The 18,894-nt window shown below is 49.6% G+C and overlaps 2 protein-coding genes across 3 annotated transcripts in view; one reads left to right on the top strand and one right to left on the bottom strand.

Moving 5' to 3' along the window:
- Positions 1–11,276, bottom strand: part of SART3 (spliceosome associated factor 3, U4/U6 recycling protein) — a 41,894-nt gene extending 30,618 nt beyond the window's left edge. Inside the window, exon 1 of one of the 2 annotated variants that reach the window (XM_070769731.1) lies at positions 10,003–11,276. In XM_070769731.1, coding sequence (XP_070625832.1) covers positions 10,003–10,314 — 312 coding nt within the window. In that variant the 5' untranslated portion in view covers positions 10,315–11,276. The remainder of the gene's footprint in view (positions 1–10,002) is intronic. The other variant, XM_070769732.1, reaches the window with a different exon arrangement.
- Positions 11,277–11,669: 393 nt separating this feature from the next.
- ISCU (iron-sulfur cluster assembly enzyme) lies at positions 11,670–17,801 on the top strand. Its single transcript, XM_019977814.2, has 5 exons — positions 11,670–11,826; positions 13,291–13,404; positions 14,208–14,318; positions 15,745–15,823; positions 17,256–17,801. The coding sequence occupies exons 1-5, from the start codon at positions 11,713–11,715 to the stop codon at positions 17,339–17,341; spliced, it is 504 nt and encodes a 167-aa protein (XP_019833373.2). The 5' UTR covers positions 11,670–11,712; the 3' UTR covers positions 17,342–17,801.
- Positions 17,802–18,894: the final 1,093 nt, after the last annotated feature.

Genomic DNA, 18,894 nt, shown 5'->3' with positions numbered 1-18,894 from the left:
CATCTGTTACAGGCCCCAGAACACACTTGGTTCTCCCAGAAATACAGGCAACAGGCTAACGAAACAAACACAGTGTGACCTGAGGCAAGTCACTCACTTTTCTAAGCTTCCATTCTCTCATCTGTAAAATGGGATACCCCGCCAGATGGTGAGAATTCTGAAAGGTAATTCAGTATCACACCGCAGCACATGCCAGGGACATGTAATTAAGAGCGCTTTCCTTTTACTGAACAAACAAATGAAAACCCTACCAGGAAAAACAAGAATGATGACAGACTAGTACCAGATGAAGCTGAGTGACAGGCACAAAATGATTCATTTCAAACTTTTCAAACTAGAAGTTAATAAATTAAGATCACTGCTTCCAAAGATACTGGACATCTGAAACAAAGGAAAACTAAAGGAATCTGTCACTAGCAGGCTTTTACTCTTAAACAGCTAAAGGAACCTCTTCAAAGAGAAGGAAAATGGTAAGAGAAATCTTGGAGCATCAGGAAGGAAGAAAGAGCAGAAATACAGGTAAGCACAAGTGAACCTTCTCGACTCTTCTAAACTGTATGCGATAACGGAAATAATTTTAAGACTATCTGATACCCAAAACAATGACAAAGGAAAAATGGTAAAGAGACCTAAATGGGAGGAACATTTCAACACTTTACTCAGGGATAAAACACAGATACCATGTAAATGAAATACACTGAAATACTCAAAGCAACTACTAAGAAACTATATAGACCAAGACTCTAAACCTTCGTATGAGTAACCAAGCTGGAATCCACAGAATGTTCAGGTAACCCACACAAAGGTGAGGAGAGAGAACCCTGAGAACAAGAAACACAGGAAACAAACAGAAAAGAATAATGTCGGGCTTTAGACCTAATATATCAGTTCAGTTCAGTTGCTCAGTCGTGTCCAACTCTTTGTGACCCCATGAATCGCAGCACGCCAGGCCTCCCTGTCCATCACCAACTGCCGGAGTTCACCCAGACTCACATCCATCAAGTCAGTGATGCCATCCAGCCACCTCATCCTCTGTCGTCCCCTTCTCCTCCTGCCCCCAATCCCTCCCAGCATCAGAGTCTTTTCCAATGAGTCAACTCTTCACATGAGGTGGCCAAAGTACTGGAGTTTCAGCTTCAGCATCATTCCTTCCAAAGAAATCCCAGGGCTGATCTCCTTCAGAATGGACTGGTTGGATCTCCTCGCAGTCCAAGGGACTCTCAAGAGTCTTCTCCAACACCACAGTTCAAAAGCATCAATTCTTCTGTGCTCAGCCTTCTTCACAGTCCAACTCTCACATCCATACATGACCACTGGAAAAACCACAGCCTTGACTAGATGGACCTTTGTTGGCAAAGTAATGTCTCTGCTTTTCAATATGCTATCTAGGTTGGTCATAACTTTCCTTCCAAGGAGTAAGCGTCTTTTAATTTCATGGCTGCAGTCACCATCTGCAGTGATTTTGGAGGAAAGAGTGAATGTTGACATTCACTCTTGCCATCTCCTGTTTGACCACTTCCAATTTGACTTGATTCATGGACCTGACATTCCAGGTTCCTATGCAATATTGCTCTTTACAGCATCGGACCTTGCTTCTGTCACCAGTCACATCCACAACTGGGTATTGTTTTTGCTTTGGCTCCATCCCTTCATTCTTTCTGGAGTTATTTCTCCACTGATCTCCAGTAGTATATTGGGCACCTACTGACCTGGGGAGTTCCTCTTTCAGTATCCTATCATTTTGCCTTTTCATACTGTTCATGGGGTTGTCAAGGTAAGAATACTGAAGTGGTTTGCCATTCCCTTCTCCAGTGGACCACATTCTGTCAGATCTCTCCACCATGACCCGCCTGTCTTGGGTGGCCCCAAAGGCATGGCTTAGTTTCACTGAGTTAGACCAGGCTGCGGTCCTAGTGTGATTAAATTGACTAGTTTTCTGTGATTATGGTCTCAGCGTGTCTGCCCTCTGATGTTTCAGTAATTTGCATGTCAGGAGGTCTGGTATTCCCATCTCTTTCAGAATTTTCCACAGTTTATTGTGATCCACACAGTCAAAGGCTTTGGCATAGTCAATAAAGCAGAAATAGATGTTTTTCTGGAACTCTCTTGCTTTTTCGATGATCCAGCGGATATTGGTAATTTGATCTCTGGTTCCTCTGCCTTTTCTTTACTGAGCCCATCTTCGCATGAAATGTTCCCTTAGTATCTCTAATTTTCTTGAAAAGATCTCTAGTCCTTCCCATTCTGTTGTTTTCCTCTATTTCTCTGCATTGATTGCTGAGGAAGGCTTTCTTATCTCCTCTTGCTATTCTTTGATAATATATCAATAATTACCTTTAAAGGACCTGGTCTAAACACGCTAATTAAAAGGCAGAGAATAGCAGAGTGAATAAAAACACAACCTACCTGAATGCTGATTACAAGAAACTCACTTCAAATTCAAGTAAAAGGATGGGGGGCTTCCCTGGTGGCTCAGTGGTAAAAAAAAAAAAAAAAAAAAGTCCACCTGCCAATGCAGGAGACGTGACTTTGAGCCCTGACCCAGGAAGATCCCACACACTGCACAACCAAGCCCGTTGCTGAGCCTGTGCTCTAGAGCCCGGGCAGCCACAGCTGCTGAGTGCTCCTGCCGCAATTACTGAAACCCACGTGCCCCAGGGCCTGTGTCCACGACAAGAGAAGCCACCGCAATGAGAAGCCCACACACCACATTAGAGAGCAGCCTCCACTCACCACAACTGGAGAAAACCTGCAGAGCAACAAAGACCCAGCACAGCTAGAAATAAATAAGCAAATAAAAGTATACAAGGTAGAAGGATGGGGAAAGATCCAGCATGCGACAAACAAAAAGGAGCAGAAGTGGCTATATTAATATCACATAAAGTAGACGTTAGAGCAAAGAAAATGATCAGAGATAAAACAGGACATTACGTAATGATGAAAGGATCAACCCACCAGGAAGACAAAACAATCCCAAACGTGCAGGCACCGAACAACAGAATCTCAAAATAGAGAAAGCAAAAACTGATACAGCTAAAAGAAGACACAGACATAGCCACCATTACACTGGGAATCAGCAGCCCCCACTCAGAAACTAAAAGAACTATCAGATTATCAGCAAGGATATAAAAGAACTCAACAACACCGTTAACCAACATGATCTAATTGCTATATAAAGAACACCCTACCCAACAATAACAGAGTAACACAGTCTTCTCCAGTGCCCAAGGAACGTTCACTGGGACCATATCCTGGGCCATAAAACAAACCTCAACAAAGTTTTAAAACATTGAATCACACAGGGTATGTTTTCTGGTAAGAAGAGAAGCAAACTAGAAATCAATTACTGTAGGAATCAATCTCTCTAAACACTTGGAAATTAAGCAATAAAAAAAAATTTTTTTTTCTTTGGCCACATCCTGCAGCACATGGGATCCTAGTTCCCGACCAGGGACTGAACTCGCAAACCCGGCACTGGAAGGCAGAATCTTAACCACTGGACTGCCGGGAAGTCCCAAGCAATACACTTCTAAATAATCTATCGATCAAGGAGGAAATCTCAAAGAAAATTTAAAATACACAGAACTGAATGAAAATGAAAACACAGCAAATCAAAATAAGTAGACTGCAGCTAGCACAGTGTGGAGAGGAAACTTACAGAACTAAAGCCAATGTACAAAAAGAATTACACACCATGACTAAGTGGGAGGCATTCCAGGTATACAAGGCAAGCTCAATCTGTAAAATTAAATCACTGTATTCCACTGTGTAACACAGTAAAAAACAAAATTCATGATAGCGATTAATACAGAAAACAAGCGTTCACAATAAACACTCTCAACCTTTGGCTCTGGAAAAGGCTGTCGTGCTCACACGAGCTCAGCTCCTGGTCGTGTACGATTCTTTCAACCCCATGGACTGTACAGCCCACCAGGCTCCTCTGTCCATCGGGTTTGCTAGGCAAGAATTGTGTCTGCTGCTCTGGCAGAGATTCTTTACCACTGCACCGCCTAGAAAGCCCTGTAAAAGACTGTTAAGAGGCTGCAAAGACAAGCTATAGGCCGGGGGGTGGGGGGTGGGGGGTGGGTGTATAAACCAAGTATCTGACGAAGTTAACATCTAAAAGATATAACTCCAAACGAGTTAAAAAACAAACAATCCAAATAAAAACTGGCAAAAGACATGAACCAAAAATGTATATCCAGAGAAGACACAGATGGCCAGGGAGTGCACATGAGTAATGGTCAATGTCAGCAGCTGTACGGAATGCACAGACTGACACCGCAGCGAGCTGTCCTTACACACCTAGCAGCATGGCCGAAGGCGGACTTCCTGGCGGTCCAGTGATAAAAATCCACCTGCCAACGCAGGGGACACAGGCTGGACCCCTGGTCCAGGAAGACTCCACGTGCCGCGGGGCAACTGGGCCTGGCTACCACAACCACTGAAGCCTGTACGCCTAGAGCCCGAGCTCCTCCAGTGAAGCCACCACAAGGACCCCACACACCACAGCTAGAGAGTGGCCCCCCTGCCGCAACGAGAGAAAGCAAGGGGTCCCAGCACGGCCAAGACTACATTTTTTTAAAGAAAGAAAAAAAACCAGAAACATAACCAAGAGTGGCCAGAAGGGAAAACGGGGGCACCACCAAGTGCTTGAGAAGAGGTTAAAAAATACCAGTTGCCTTTAAAATTCAACATACAACTACTGTACCACCCAACAAGTGCACCCTTAGGCATTTTTCCAGAGCAGTAAAACCTGGGTTCACACAAACACCTGTATAGGACTGTGCATAACGGCTGTGCTTCTAACCCACATCCAGAAAGAAGTCAGAGGTCCTTCAATGGGTGAGTGGGTAAACGAACCATCGAACACCCACGCTGTGGAAAACTACTCAGCCATGAAAAGGAACAAACTAATATACACACACACCTTGGATGAATCTTGAGGGAACTGTGCTAAGTGAAAGCAGCTCCTCCCCAAAGGTTACATACTATATGACTCCACTTATGTAATATTCTTGAAGTAATAAAACTAGAGGAGTAGGGATCAGCTTAGTGGGCGTCAGAGGTTAGGCTGTGGCTCCATCCGGGTTGCAAGAGGGGCCTGAGGTGGCAGAGCCCATCCGTGTAATGACGCTGGCAATGTTAACACGAGGGCTGGGAAACTGCACTCCGGTGTACCACTGGGGGAACCCGGATAAAGGGCACACAGGAGCTGTCTATATTATTTATTGGAACTGCAAGGAAACCTACAATTACCTCAAAACGAAGTTTCATTTTTTAAAAACAGCTTTCAAATGAGTTAGGGTATGAGTTACATTAGGTCTATACACCAAAGGACTTCCTTGATGGTCCAGCGGCAGAGACTGCGCTCCCAATGCAGGGGGCTCAGGTGTGACCCCTGGTCAGGGAACTAGATCCCACATGCCTCAACTAAGACCCAGGGCAGCCAGATAAATAATTAAAAAAAAAGTCTGGGGACTTCCCTGGTGGTTCAGTGGTTAAGAATCTGCCTGCCAATGCAGGGGACACGGGTGTGATCCCTGGTCCAGGAAGGTACCACACACGGAGGGGCAACTAAACCCACGCACCACAACCACTGAGCCCACAATCTGCAACAAAAAAGCCACCGCAGGAAGGCCGTGCACCGCAACCAGAGAGCAGTTCCCGCAACCAGAGAAGAGCTGCTCGCAGCAACGAAGACCCAGCACAGCCAGATAAGTAAGTATTTTTAAAAGTCTACACACTGAGACTAGGTTAGTATCTTCTCTTCCAACATCTGCCACATTTCAGCAATAAATATTTCCCTCTCCAGAGATGACAGATGAATGATAATTCATTCAACTAACACTGCCATCTGACAATACACTCTTAGTAATCCAGACACTAGCTGCTCCATTAACCTGCACAGAAGAGGCTCTGTCTCAGCAGATGATGAGTGAGACCGTGGAACAGACACAGGACAAACCGGCCAACAGAACACTGGAGTGCCAGAAACAGACCCCCGCATACAGAAAGCGCATCACAGAGGGACACTGGGGCAGCCACCGAAACGGGTTCACAACCCATGACCATGAGCCCAGTGTGAACGATACTGGCTCTCACACAGCTTCAAGAGCGGCAGTTTATCAGTAACAGCGTTCCTTGTGCTAGTCTGTATTAAGGGGAAAACTGCAGGCAATTCAAACGCCAGAACAACGGAGAAGCTGTGTGCTACTCACACCCTGGTGTACTGAATACACAGCAGTCAAAACGGGTAACTAGAAGGAACGTGGCGGAACCTCAGAGACACCTCTGAGTGGAAAGCACTCCCAGATTACATACTGCATGATACGCTTTCTTAAAAGCTCAGAAACAAACAAAAATATCTGCTCAGGGCTGCAGACTTAGCAGATAAAATTATACACTTGAAAAGAGAAGGAAGCAGAAGTCCATCAGGTTCAAGAAAGCAGTCACCCGGGTTTGGGGGTGTGGGGCAGTGGTGAGCATCGAGGCAGGGCAGTGGGAACGGGAGCAGCCGTCTGGACAGGCAGCATCACTGAGGAAGCCTCCCTGAGCGTGAGCAGCAGAGCAAGGGTGTGCATCTCTTTACCACCCTTCACAATTTACAGACGTGAACTGATCTGTATACATCAAATTATACATAAACAGGGACTTGGTGGCCCAGTTGCTAAGCCTCCTCGCTCCGGGTGCAGGGGGCCCAGGTTCAACCCCTGCTCAGGGAACTGGACCTCACAGGCGGGAACTAAAACGAAAGATGACACGGATCCTGCGTGCTGCCACTGAGATCCACACAACCAAATAAATAAATTACATGCAAACAGATAATAAAGAATCAACAACACATAAGCCCACGACCCATAATTTTTTAAAAAATCTTTAAGCAACTGCTCATGATTGATAAATCCTGGCAGGCTGAACCCACCCCATGATTACGTGACGGGCTGAAAAAGGTCAGAATGCGGTCAGGACACAAGTGTTCTAACGCCCCCCAGTTCTGTTTCCCTACCTAGACTGGAAGGCACTAGAGTGCACCTCTGGATCTCAAGTGGGCTCCCGTGACACAGCGATGTCTCAACATCAACATTCAAGCGTGTCAACAAGTAACAACAGTGAAAGAAAAGAAGATGGTGAGAGGCGCACTGTCCTCATGAAGGTGTAGGCATGGCTCTCCAGGTCACCCCATCACTCCAACTCACCTGGGTCTGAATGTGTTCTCTGAGCACGAAGGGGTGGGGAGTCCTGGGAGTAACATCTACGCAAGCCCTCCTGTGACCACCACAGGGAGGTCAGCATTGAAATGTACAAAATCCACTGAAGAAATGTCTCTAGGATGGTTTTCGTCTAAATTTCTGATTTTTAGGCCCAAATGATGAAGATACTGTATATGGAGAGGCACTCTGGGAGTATGTACTTTAATATACAAGGACATGCATTGTAGAGACCTTTCAGAGTTCAACCAGAGCTGACAAATGCGCACACGTGCCCATCTAGTCCCGTCTCAGAACATCGCCAAGGACAAAGGACACTTCAAAGAGAGAGGTGGCCTGGCCATCGTGCAAACGCTCTGCGACAGGTCTCCTCACGCCCTGACAGCACGGCCTGGACTGGACTGGGGAGGGCGGGACAGAGAGGTGACAGAGGCGCCTGGTGGGGACCACACTCGGCCCAATCACGGGAAGGGACCACAAGGTGCCGCTTCTAGTTTCAGCCACGACCACACACACAGTCGGACGTCTTCACTTCTGTTATCTGGACAGATTTCACAGCCGACTGCGAGCTTCCATAAAAACACTTGGGGTGAGAAGCGGAATTCAAACACGACAAGGCCGAGCACTTCGCGGGCCTCTCTGGAAGTTACTGACCATCACGCTCCACCAGGAGAGTCGTTACAGCAAGAACTAGAGGCTGGGATTAAGAGGACGTGGGAGGGAGTTTTGGAAACACTGGAAAAGTCCATTTCTGGACCCCAGGAAGAGGATAAAGCCAAAGGCTCTTCAGTTCACCATCACCTGCCGGATCCCATCCTGTGTGGTGGCCTGAGGTAGGGTTGGCAAGTACACACCACCAGTGGCAAGGAGACCTCTGCCCTGACCCGTCCTCCACTCTAGTAAGCAAAATACCCTCATCGAGGGTTTAATCCCTCCACTTCCGAGCCTCCCCTTCCCCTCAACAGGTAATTCTATTTCCCCAACTAAGCAAGCTAACGGCTCATTGAAAGGCCAAAGGCCAGAGCAACAGACTGCCACCAGGACAGAGTCACAGGCGGCCTGCCACCTCACATTACGCTGCAACTGCTGAACGAATAAGAGAATGGACTTTGGCACGCTTGTTTAGGAAAGGCAGAAACAGTAACCACCTGCCTACCCCTGGTTGGTTCAGATGGGATGACAAACGAGACAGATATACCGAGAGAAGATATAACTACTTCACAACTTAACAGGAACGTCACCACCAGAGAGGACATTATAAGGAATCTCACACCCAGCCAAGTTAACTGAGAAACCCAGGCTACCAACCCCACATCACTAAGTGATCTCATAGCCACTGTGGCATTCGGTCTACAGACAACCTTGAAAAGTTCAAATGCTTTTAGACCTGACTCAGACCAAAACATTTCATCAGTCCTTTTGAGTCTCCGGGTCCTCGTCTGTAAAACGAGATGGAGCTCCATCTCTTCCCCTCCAAGACTACTCCACTCTCTCCCCTCCCTGTCCTAGGACCCACCGTGTGGACCACATCCATGGGGGCTCTGGGTCTCAGGCTTCCAGCAGGATTTGCCCAGTAGGCCATGTGGCTTGTGAGGCAGAGGTAGGTCAGGGTACTTCTTGCCCACCCCACTCCCTGATGGGAACGGGGGCTACCTCCCTGGAACAAACGTCTCAACTCCTCTCAGGGGTCCTCTCCACGAACTATCTAGAAAACCAGTCACTCCATCACCTCTACAGGACTAAAGGTGGACACCTAAAGGTCCTGCTACTACTAGCCCTGGGGAACCAAACCTTTGCTCCTGACTTCCCTGCCCTAGACTCAGTAGCCTCTCCATTGCTGTGCTGTGCCCAGTCTTGTCCAACTCTTTGTGACCCCACGGACAGTAGCCTGCCACGCTCCTCTGTCCATAGGATTTCTCAGCCAAGAATACTGGAGTGGGTTGCCATTTCCTTCTCCAGGGGATCCTCCTGACCCAAGGATCGTCACCACTGAGCCACCTGGGAGGCCCGGTCTCTCTACGGACCTTTACTCCAAACTCTCCTGACTTGAATGTGCCACCTATTTCCTGCTGGGATCCTAGATTACATAGGACACACCACAACCTGTACCTCCTAAGGTTACAGATTAGAAATCACATAGCTACTATTGCCAGGCCCCGAGCCCTGATGACCGTTACAACTATTCTCTGGGCGGGAACCGTTTTGTCCCAGTTTACAGAGTGGAGGATGAGAGACGTTAAAATATCGGCCCCAGCGCACGCAGGTGTGGAAGAGCTACAACTGGGGCCTTAGCCTCCAGACGCTATTCCGTTTCTATTATCACCGTCACGGTCACTATTTTCCCTACCACGCCAGAGCTCCTTATCTTCGTCATTCCTACAGGCAAACAACTCTTCTTGGAGGAAAAGAATCTTATTTCTAGGCCTGGACACAGTTGACCGGTATGGCTAAGAGCGGGAGTTGCGGAGTCGATTCAAAGTTCAAAGCCTGACTCGCCACTTGCAGGAAGTGTAACGGTGAGCAAGAGAATTCCCTCCACCGGGAGCCTCAGGGTCCTCCCACAAAACGGGAAATACAGCAATTCCCTCGCCGGGTTCTGGCGAGGGTTCAATAGGATAACGCTTGCGAAGCACCTGGCGAGCAGTAAGCGCTCCGAGGACCGGAGACGCGCTGGGAAACTGAGGTTTGGAGGCCTTGGCGCTTTTTATTACCTCCGAGGACCGAGGAGGTGGGCTGGGGCCTGGGAACCCGAGGGAGAGAGCCCGCCGCCCCCGCCCACGCCCGCGCCCACCTGCTCCTCCAGCCGCTCTATCTCCAGCTGGTTCTTCTCCTCTTCGTCGTACCCCCACTCGTACTCCCCGGGGGAGCTCTCGGCCGAGGAAGCCATGGCGTACTCCTCATCTCCATCGCTCTCACTCACGCCTTCCTCCTGCTGGTCCCACTCTGGCCCCATGGTCTTGTACGTCGCGGCGGCCACGGCCCGCGATAACACCTTCCTCCTCGCCCGAGCCGCCTTAGCCTCATCCTGCTCTCCCTCAGCCTCGGGCCCGGCCTTGGGCTCAGCCTCCGCTTCAGAAGCCGATGCTGCGGCCGCCGTCGCCATCTTGGACTTTCAGAGACTCCCGGGTCCTCACTTGGCCGCCAAAGACCCGCAGTAGTAGGAGCTGCCCGCGGCGCGCGCCTGGTCAAAATCCCGCTCGTCTGCCACCTGAAGAGAAACTATGCGCCTTGGATGACATGGAAATCTCTAGATACACGAGATTCATGTTATTTTATATACTTTCAGTAGCTCTTGTTCGGAAAAGAAAGCTCACCAACAGGGCATGCCTTCCGGCACAACGTCGGACAGCACTTGGGCCCTTAGGCAGGAAGTGGAAGCCATAGAGGCAACCACGGACTGAGCGTGATGGTTGTAGTTAAGGGTTTGGCGCCATCTTGAGAAGGTCAAAAATGATTCTTGGAATAAATACCTTACCACCTAGTCTGACCTGGCGCGTGATTCAGTCTCCCCAGCAACTGAGCCTCAAACGCGCAGAAAAGTCTTAAGTCCTCAGGGAAGGATCGATTGCACCATTAATGAGAATAACTCATTTCCCAGAGATTCCTTCTCTTTATTTAATGCCTGGCGCCTAGCACTTAAATACACGTGTGAGTTTTGATTTTTAGGATCATATTCTGCAAACCAGTATCAATAAATTACATTAATAAACATTTGCTTAGAATCTCTTCATTGCTATATCTTGTGATTTAATCTGTGCCACTTTGCTTTTTAATAGAGACATAAACATATACACTTTTTAAAATCAGAGCAACGTATTCTTGCCTTTAGTTAAGCTTCTCACTTTAGAGATAGAAAAGCCTTGATGGGTCTATTTATTGCCTTGCTCCCTCATTAGCAAGCTTAATCGTGTCGTTTTGGGTTGTTTTCCCAAAGCACCCTAAGTAGATACTCAACACAAGATTTGCTCAATGGATTTAGAACTGTCCTTGAATTAGTACAAAAAAGATCGAGGTTTACAAAGACGCTATCTTTCACCTAGGAGCACACAGCCAGTTAGGAGCAGAAACGAGATTCTAACTCAGGACTGTTCAAGTCAGAATCCCAACTGGGCCCCTCTGCGCAACCTAGGGCAAGTTACTAAACCGTTCTGATCCTCAAATTCCTAAACTGCAAAATAGAGCCAAGAAGGGTGGACTGATTGATCCTCTGCGCCGAATTAGGGGGGGGGGGGGGCTTTGTGAACGCAAAGCTGGGTCCCAGTTTCCAGCTCAAGGATCCTCAAGATTCAGAACCCAGCTAGGTGGACTAGCCCTCAAGCGATTTCAAACCTTGAGGCTCCGCGCCCCGGGAACAAAACGGGGACACGTGAACGCAGCGGGAAAGCGCAGGCGCAAGGTCGCCGGGGCGTTAGAGGGTGCGCGCTCCCAGCTGGGAGCCGACTCGCGCACGCGCCCCTCCCCTCGGCCGCGCGCTCCACCTGCGCAAGCGCAAGCCCGCAAGATGGCGGCGGCTGGAGCGGGCCGTCTGAGGCGGGCGGCGTCGGCCGTGTTGCTCCGGGCCCCGCGCCTGCCCGCCCGGGAGCTCTCAGCTCCCGCTCGGCTCTATCACAAAAAGGTAAGAGCGCCCGGGGGGTCCGCACCGGGCGGGGCGGGGCGGGAGTGTGACGACTACCCAGAGAACTTAGGGGTCCTAGCGGAGGCCCAGCCTAGTGACCCTCCCGGCTCTGCGCGGCCCTGGAACCCCGACTGCAGCCCAGGGCCCTGGCCGCCCCCAACTCTGGATGGAGGGGCCTTCCTCTCAAGATGCCGCCTCGAGTGACTCCCTGGCTGCGCTGGGGCAACTAACCGCGCCTGAAACAAAAATGATAGCTCCGCTAGCCTAGCGGCAGCTGCCCTCAATCTGAAACATCCATCCAGCCTTTAAACCTCCCGACTGCCCAGGAAGCAGGGTCCTGCTCTGTCCGGGCTAGTCGGACACACAGCGGCCGAGTGACCTTGGGCAAGTCACTGCCCCGCGCTCGTCAGATGGGGTCTGGGCAGCGCCCCCGTACGCGAGACCATTGCCTGCGGAGTCCTGGGCAGGACGCTTGGCACAGGGAGGCCACTGAGGATTGATGTTAGTGTTGCAGGAGCTCAGAGCCTCCGAGTGGACATGGACGTGTAACCCACAGTCGTCACGTTTTTGTGTTTGTTTTGGCTTGGGGGTGGTGGGATGCTGTGAGTTAAGAGACAGGTTGGGTAGTCGGCAGCCACATGAGACGTCTCACTCGGGAACCGGTTAACTACAAAAAGAATGCGGTAAATCAACCCCGGGGCAGAAAGTCCAGATTGGATATTATCTTACAGATCCTTGGACTTGGAAGTCAAAATCCGTGGTCGGATAGGTCGGGGGAAGGGGACTGGAAGCTCGGAATACTTAACGACTAACTGGGAAACAAACGCAAGGTTTTTAAAGCCTCGCGTGTGCCAGTTTGAATAGATGTCTACTCTGTTCTGGCTTCCAAGCGTTTGCGCACAGACCTCACTCCCCGCGGACCCAGGGCTGTGTGTTGTTGACAGTACACGCGGAATGACCTGGCGCGCGCAGCCTTTCCGCCACCAGGGCGCGCTGCGGCACCGCGGATTTCGGGGCCCCGAAACACAGTCATGGTTACTATTTATCAGCGTACACAGATGGCCGTATTCCATAGCCTTGTTAGTCCCGTAACAGTCTCCTTGAGGCTTCTGGAAAGTCCTTCCCTTTCTGGACCATACATACGTATAGTTTTTTGAATAGTAATCATTCTTTTGAGAATGGATTTTGTTCCGAAATTACAAAAGTGCTGTTTGAGCCCAACTCTGTGACTTGGGTGGTTAGAGGTCAAGTAATTATTTGTGGTTCAAAACCCCACAGAATTAAGACATGATTTTGCTGATTTTTCTCCAGGATCCCCATATGTCTTAAATCCAGCCCAAGTGAAATTTGGTATTAGGTGATGGCCTGCCAGGTCCAGTTTGCTGACTTGAAGGAGCTTGTCATCAAAGTCGGGGAGATGAACAGCAAAAAAGAGTGACTGATTTGTCTTCACTCTCATTTCAGGTTGTTGATCATTATGAAAATCCCCGAAACGTGGGGTCCCTTGACAAGACATCTAAAAATGTTGGGACTGGATTGGTGGGGGCTCCAGCGTGTGGTGATGTCATGAAATTACAGGTATCCCTGGTTTCCATCTTTACTGGTGGTAACGGTTACCCCTTTGCTTGTACAGTGCTCTGTATTTGACGGAGCATTTACACGTCCGGCATTGCCTCTGGTCCCCATCTTGATTCCTGTGAGGTGGGATAAGTCAGTGTTACAAATGATTCCAACAGGGGCTGAATCCTAGTCCTCCTGGTAAACTGTGCTGACCCCTTCTGACAGAATAAACAGATCTCACGTTCATACTCACTGTATCAGTTAGCAATCCCCAGAGGGATAGGAAATGCAATAAATCAAACTCTGCCTGCCCCCACTTTGGAAGCGCCTGGCACTCTGGTAAACCATAGCTTTCTCCACATCTCCTTCGTCACCGTGGTGGGAAGCTGGCCAGACGGCTTCATGCCTATCTTGGAAAACAGAAACAAGACAGGAGGGAACGCGCTACATGCGGTTTGACGTCAAAGGAAAAAGCACTAACCGGTGGCCTTTACTGCCAACTCTCGCAGTGTTTTAAGATGCGCACTGGCCCAGCAGCTGGGAAGCCAGAAGTCAGGCTTGGGAGTGGGAGGAGACTGGGCAGGAGCCATACTTTTTGGCTGACCTTTGCCAGCGAGGCCCGTATAATTCTGTATAGTTGTTCCTGCTTGCAGCTTTTCATTGCTGAACTCTTTGAAACAGAGGGGCCTCCATAATCAAAGCCTAAACTTTTAAGTATGGAAAGCAGGACCAAAGCTCTTAGGAAGTGCCCTGTGGGCCTCCCTGAGTGCCAGGTTATGCAGGCAGCACCAGAAGCCTGCTAACTCCTGCCTCTTTTCTAGATTCAAGTGGATGAAAAGGGGAAGATCGTGGACGCCAGGTTTAAAACATTTGGCTGTGGTTCTGCCATCGCCTCTAGCTCGTTAGCCACCGAATGGGTAAAGGGGAAGACGGTAAGGCTCCTGAAAACTAGAACCTGCGTCTTGGTTAAGGGAAGGGTTTAAACAAACACTATAATTTTTTTCTAAATATTCCAAGGATTTTCTTTTTAATTTCGCTTACCCAGATTTTTATCAAATTCTTCTCCACATTGGGAATTATGGATAATCTTAACTTTTTTTAGTTTGGGGTTTTCTGTTGTTGTTGACCATTTTTATTTGTTTGAGGGTTTTGGTGATGTTTTAACTAAATCAAAAAAAGGTCCCCACCTACCCCTTGAACACAACAGAAGTGGAGAGATATCTTTGGCTTTCTCCAAGGTCACAGATATTATCATTTCTTAGAAGTCTAAGTCTGCTAGGGGGTGGGTGTACCATGGTTTGTTTTGTTTATTCCTTCCCATCCAGTTTCAGGAAGGATTGCAGGTGGCTTACAAGGATTCATGAGATAACAGACTAGCCTTTCAAAAGTCCAGTCCTCGTTAAAACCTCTCAGTAAAGCCAGACTGTAAGTGCTCGTCCTTGCAGCCCCAACAGCCAAAGTTTAGCAAGCTGAGTCACGGAGGCCTGTGCCGGGCAGCTCTACAGCCAGGCCGCCTGCCAGGCCACGTGCCACCAGCCCCCTGTGACTCAGGGCCTCCTGGCCGGCAGGCTCCTCAGAGCCAGGAAGCAAAGACCTAGCTTGTGCTGGCCAATCTGTCCGGAACGATCCTCAGGGGAGGAGGGCATGAGGAGACAGGACACCTCAGAAAGTGGGGAGAGGGCCTTTCTCTGACCTTGAGAGCCTCCCATCTGAGTTTGCAGGAACAGAACTTGAAGCTTAATTCAGTTGAGTTAGCAGACTTGGAAGACTGGGAGACAGGCTGGGAAAATGCTTTCCTTAAGCCAGCAGGTCGTATTCCACAGAGGCCTGCCTCCTGCTCTGCCCTCGGCTTGAGACAAACTCCAGGCATCCTTTCAGTCCACCTGGAGGTGAAAAGTCCTCCTACAGGCAGGGGATGAGCCCCAAGGTCTCCTCCCAGGAGCTGTCTATGCTGCTGGCCCTGGCCCCGCCCACCTCCCTGACACCATCCAGCTCGTAGAATCGATGGACATCAGAGAAGCTCATAGTCACACAACCAACGCAGGAAATCACTGCCTTTCGGCAAACAGGTTCGAGGGGACTTCCTGGTGGTCAAGTGGTTAAGACTCGGTGCTTCCACTATAGGGAACGCAGGTTCAGTCCCTGGTTGGGAACTATGCTCCCTCGTGCCATTTGGCCAAGAAAAAAAAAGGCTGGAGTTTCTGGCCTCAAGCAGATCCCTCCGAGACTCCCCAGGCTCTGCTACTGGCTGAGACAGTGTCTCTGCAGGCCGGGCTCACCCCAGCCCAGCAATGTTTGCTCTTCAGTTCCACCAGACAGCATCACTAAAACTGCCCATCTGTCCTGTCTGCCTCTCAGGTGGAGGAAGCCTTGACCATCAAAAACACAGACATCGCCAAGGAGCTGTGCCTCCCGCCTGTGAAACTGCACTGCTCCAGTACGTGTCGCCTCCAGCATGCCAACAGGCTTGGACTGGGGGTGGGGGTGGTATTGGGGGTTTTCCATAATGGTATCCACGTGCATTTGGACAGGGGAATGGTGAGTCCTTTGGGGTCGTGGAATCCACCTTTATAACCTCTGAGGGTTAGAGCTCGGGTTGTCTTCACAGCCTCCAGAAGGTCGGGGCCCCAGGCGGGTGCTGTGGGTTGGGCATCATGCAGAGCTGGTCACAGCCTCACTTCTGACCTTTCGGAATATCCTCCAGTCGTGTCATCACCTCCCCCTCACAGAGCAGCAAATGAGGGCTCAGGTTCAAGCGGCCCAGCCTCACAGCTCCTCAGGGAAGGGCCAGAGTCTAAAGCCCAGACTTTTGATTCCGTATCTGTGCTGTTCCCACCCCACGGTGGTGAAGTTGGCACCAGTGAAGGAGAAAATGCGGCTTCCAACATAATCCCATCTGCCATGCGTTTTATCGTTTCCTTTCCAGAGGCCGTTACTCTCAGGGTCTGCATCTGTGTATATGGGATGACTCAGCCCAGCTGTGCAGTAGCCCCCTCTTCACTGTCCTGAGAGAAAGCCCAGATGCTGAAGGCTTTTACTTGGCTTTCCCGTTCAGTCTAAAGCCTTAAAAATCTCACCCTTCTAGGGGAAGGAGGGAATGAGACACAGTAGCCTTAACTAAGTGATGGAGGTTTACTGACCAAATTAGTTAAAAATCAGCAGAGAGCCAGGCCTCCTGCCAGGGCAGGACTCATAGGGCAAGACGTGTGTGCTGGGGCCGGGATGGAGGTCTGCTGAGACCCGAGTTCTTTCCACTTGAGCTGGAGTCTCAAATACCCAAGAATAAAGGCCGTAGCTTGTAAACATTTTCATGTGGTTTCAGAGAAACCCCTGCCTTTTCATCAGGCCTTCATGGGCGCCGGAACTTGAGCCAGCGTTCTCAGCCATCACTCCAGCTCTCAATGTTTGTTTCCCCCAAAGCCTCCCTTTTAATACCGACTCCAAAATAAAAGCTGCCGAACTTGGGATCACTAGAGTGAGCCGGCAAATGCCATCCCACCCCCAGACTGCCGCGACCCAAGTTATGCCAGCCAACATCACCGACATCCACCGCGCTTTCCCGACTCCACGTGAGCAGCTGAGAACTAACATCTGTTGTGTCCTTTCCCCCCCCCGCCCCCGCAGTGCTCCAGACACTATGTATACAGCCCTCACCCTACCCCAGCGAGAGGCTGAGCTAACGTAGAATCCCAGGTTTGTGCCCCAAGTCTGTCCCCAGAGCCGCCCCAAGGGAGTGGCTCAGGAAACGGCCAGATGGCTCCTGACCCTGCACCCTGGTGAGGTGACTGTCAAGCCCGTCCCAGCACCACTGTCTCGGCTCTTAAAGATGTAGAAACTTACAGGCTGTGTTTTGTTCCGTTAACCTGCAGTGCTGGCTGAAGACGCCATCAAGGCCGCCCTGGCTGATTACAAACTGAAACAAGAACCCAAAACAGGAGAGGCCGAGAAGAAATGAGCGCCTGGTGATGGATGCCTCAAAGGGCCCACAGGCTGCCAGCGTCCCCAGCCACGCGGTCACATGGGTGTTCAGAAGCCCTCGCACTACAATAAAAGCGCTCTGAGATCACACAACCTTTGCTGCTCACGTTGCGAATCTAACTCAAGCAAAATACACAGCCTAGTTGTTCTGAACCCTGGGGTTTCCTGCAGCTCACTTTCATCGCCTTAACCTCGTGTGTGTCTGTACCTCGCGTGTGTCTATTTCGATTTATGTGTATGACCCCAAAACTGAAGTTAGTAGCGAAGTCTCAGGTTTGGGTAGTCGTGAAGTGCACAATATCTAATTCTACCTGAATCTTTTGAGGGAAGATTACCAATAGAAAGCCTTGGTAAGATTATTTGGTAGGACCAAATAAAGTACACGTACTGTACATAAAACAGATTTTGCATCTATATAATAAAGCAATGTTGTAAGACGGTGTCTCTGGTAAGCCTTGTCACTGGGGCCCCTCCCTCCCTTCACAGGACTGCCTTCAGCCCCACGGGGTTCATTCGCAGATGCTAGATGGGGTGACGACCGAGGCTCCTCTCCAGGCAAGCTGGGTGGCAAAGACCACGCGTGGAGGTCTTCACAAAGCCGACATCAGTACTGTCTTCTGAAACAAGGGGGAGGGGAAAGGACATGGCCATCACTCTTCATTGTTCTTTACAAAATAACAGGTTGACAACTCAAAGTGACTCCAAGATTCTTTTTGTAACTTGCCTGGTTTCTGAAATCTGAGAAACTCTGGCTTGGACTCTACCCTAAAGCTATGGACCGAAAACAGATAGAGGCCTGAAGAATGAGCTTTAAATATCAGTTTCTAGGCCCAGGTTCTGCTCCAGGTCTGGCCAGGCAGTTCCAATATCTGACTTTGTTTTTAACTTTTTATTTAATGGAGTATGGCACCCCACTCCAGTACTCTTGCCTAGAAAATACCATGGATGGAGGAGCCTGGTGGGCTTCCGTCTATGGGGTCGCACAGAGTCAGACACGACTGAAGCAACTTAGCAGCAGCAGCAGCAGCAGTGACTTAGCAGCAGTAGCAGCAGCCAATTAACAATGTTGTGATAGCTTCAGGTGGACAGCAGAGGCCCTTAGCCATACAAATACACGTATCCATTCTCCCCCATATATCCATTCTCCCCCATGCCCTCTCTCATCCAGGCTGCCACACAACGTTGAGCAGAGTTCCCTGTGCTATACAGCATGCCCTTGTTAGTTATCCAATTTAAATATAGCAATGTGTACATGTCCATCCCAAACTCCTTACTTGTCCCTTTCCCTATCCTTTCCCCCACCAGCAGCCATAAGTTTGTTCCAATACCCGACTCTTGAGAACCTCTTGGGTGGTTTTGTGTGGAGGCGATGAACCAAGCCATCAGGAAGAAACCTCTTTGGTCCACACCTGCACAGCTGTGATACTTAAGTAGTTCTTTCTGAACAGTCTGTATGTGTACAGTGATCTAAAGTTTTAAAACATCCACCTCTGACTCAGGGACAAATAACAGCCTCATCTCTGTCCGCCT

Source organism: Bos indicus, chromosome 17 (assembly GCF_029378745.1).
Source record: "Bos indicus isolate NIAB-ARS_2022 breed Sahiwal x Tharparkar chromosome 17, NIAB-ARS_B.indTharparkar_mat_pri_1.0, whole genome shotgun sequence".
Classification (NCBI taxonomy): domain Eukaryota; kingdom Metazoa; phylum Chordata; class Mammalia; order Artiodactyla; family Bovidae; genus Bos; species Bos indicus.
The sequence above is the reverse complement of the archived record's forward strand: the minus strand, read 5'-3'. Positions and strand labels throughout refer to the sequence as shown.

Excerpts from the sequence above, each read along its gene's own strand:
- ISCU (XM_019977814.2), top strand. The coding sequence starts at position 11,713 with ATGGCGGCGGCTGGAGCGGGCCGTCTGAGGCGGGCGGCGTCGGCCGTG. Across the intron at positions 13,405-14,207 it reads GTGATGTCATGAAATTACAG|ATTCAAGTGGATGAAAAGGG; the intron begins GTATCCCTGGTT and ends CCTCTTTTCTAG. Across the intron at positions 14,319-15,744 it reads AATGGGTAAAGGGGAAGACG|GTGGAGGAAGCCTTGACCAT; the intron begins GTAAGGCTCCTG and ends TCTGCCTCTCAG.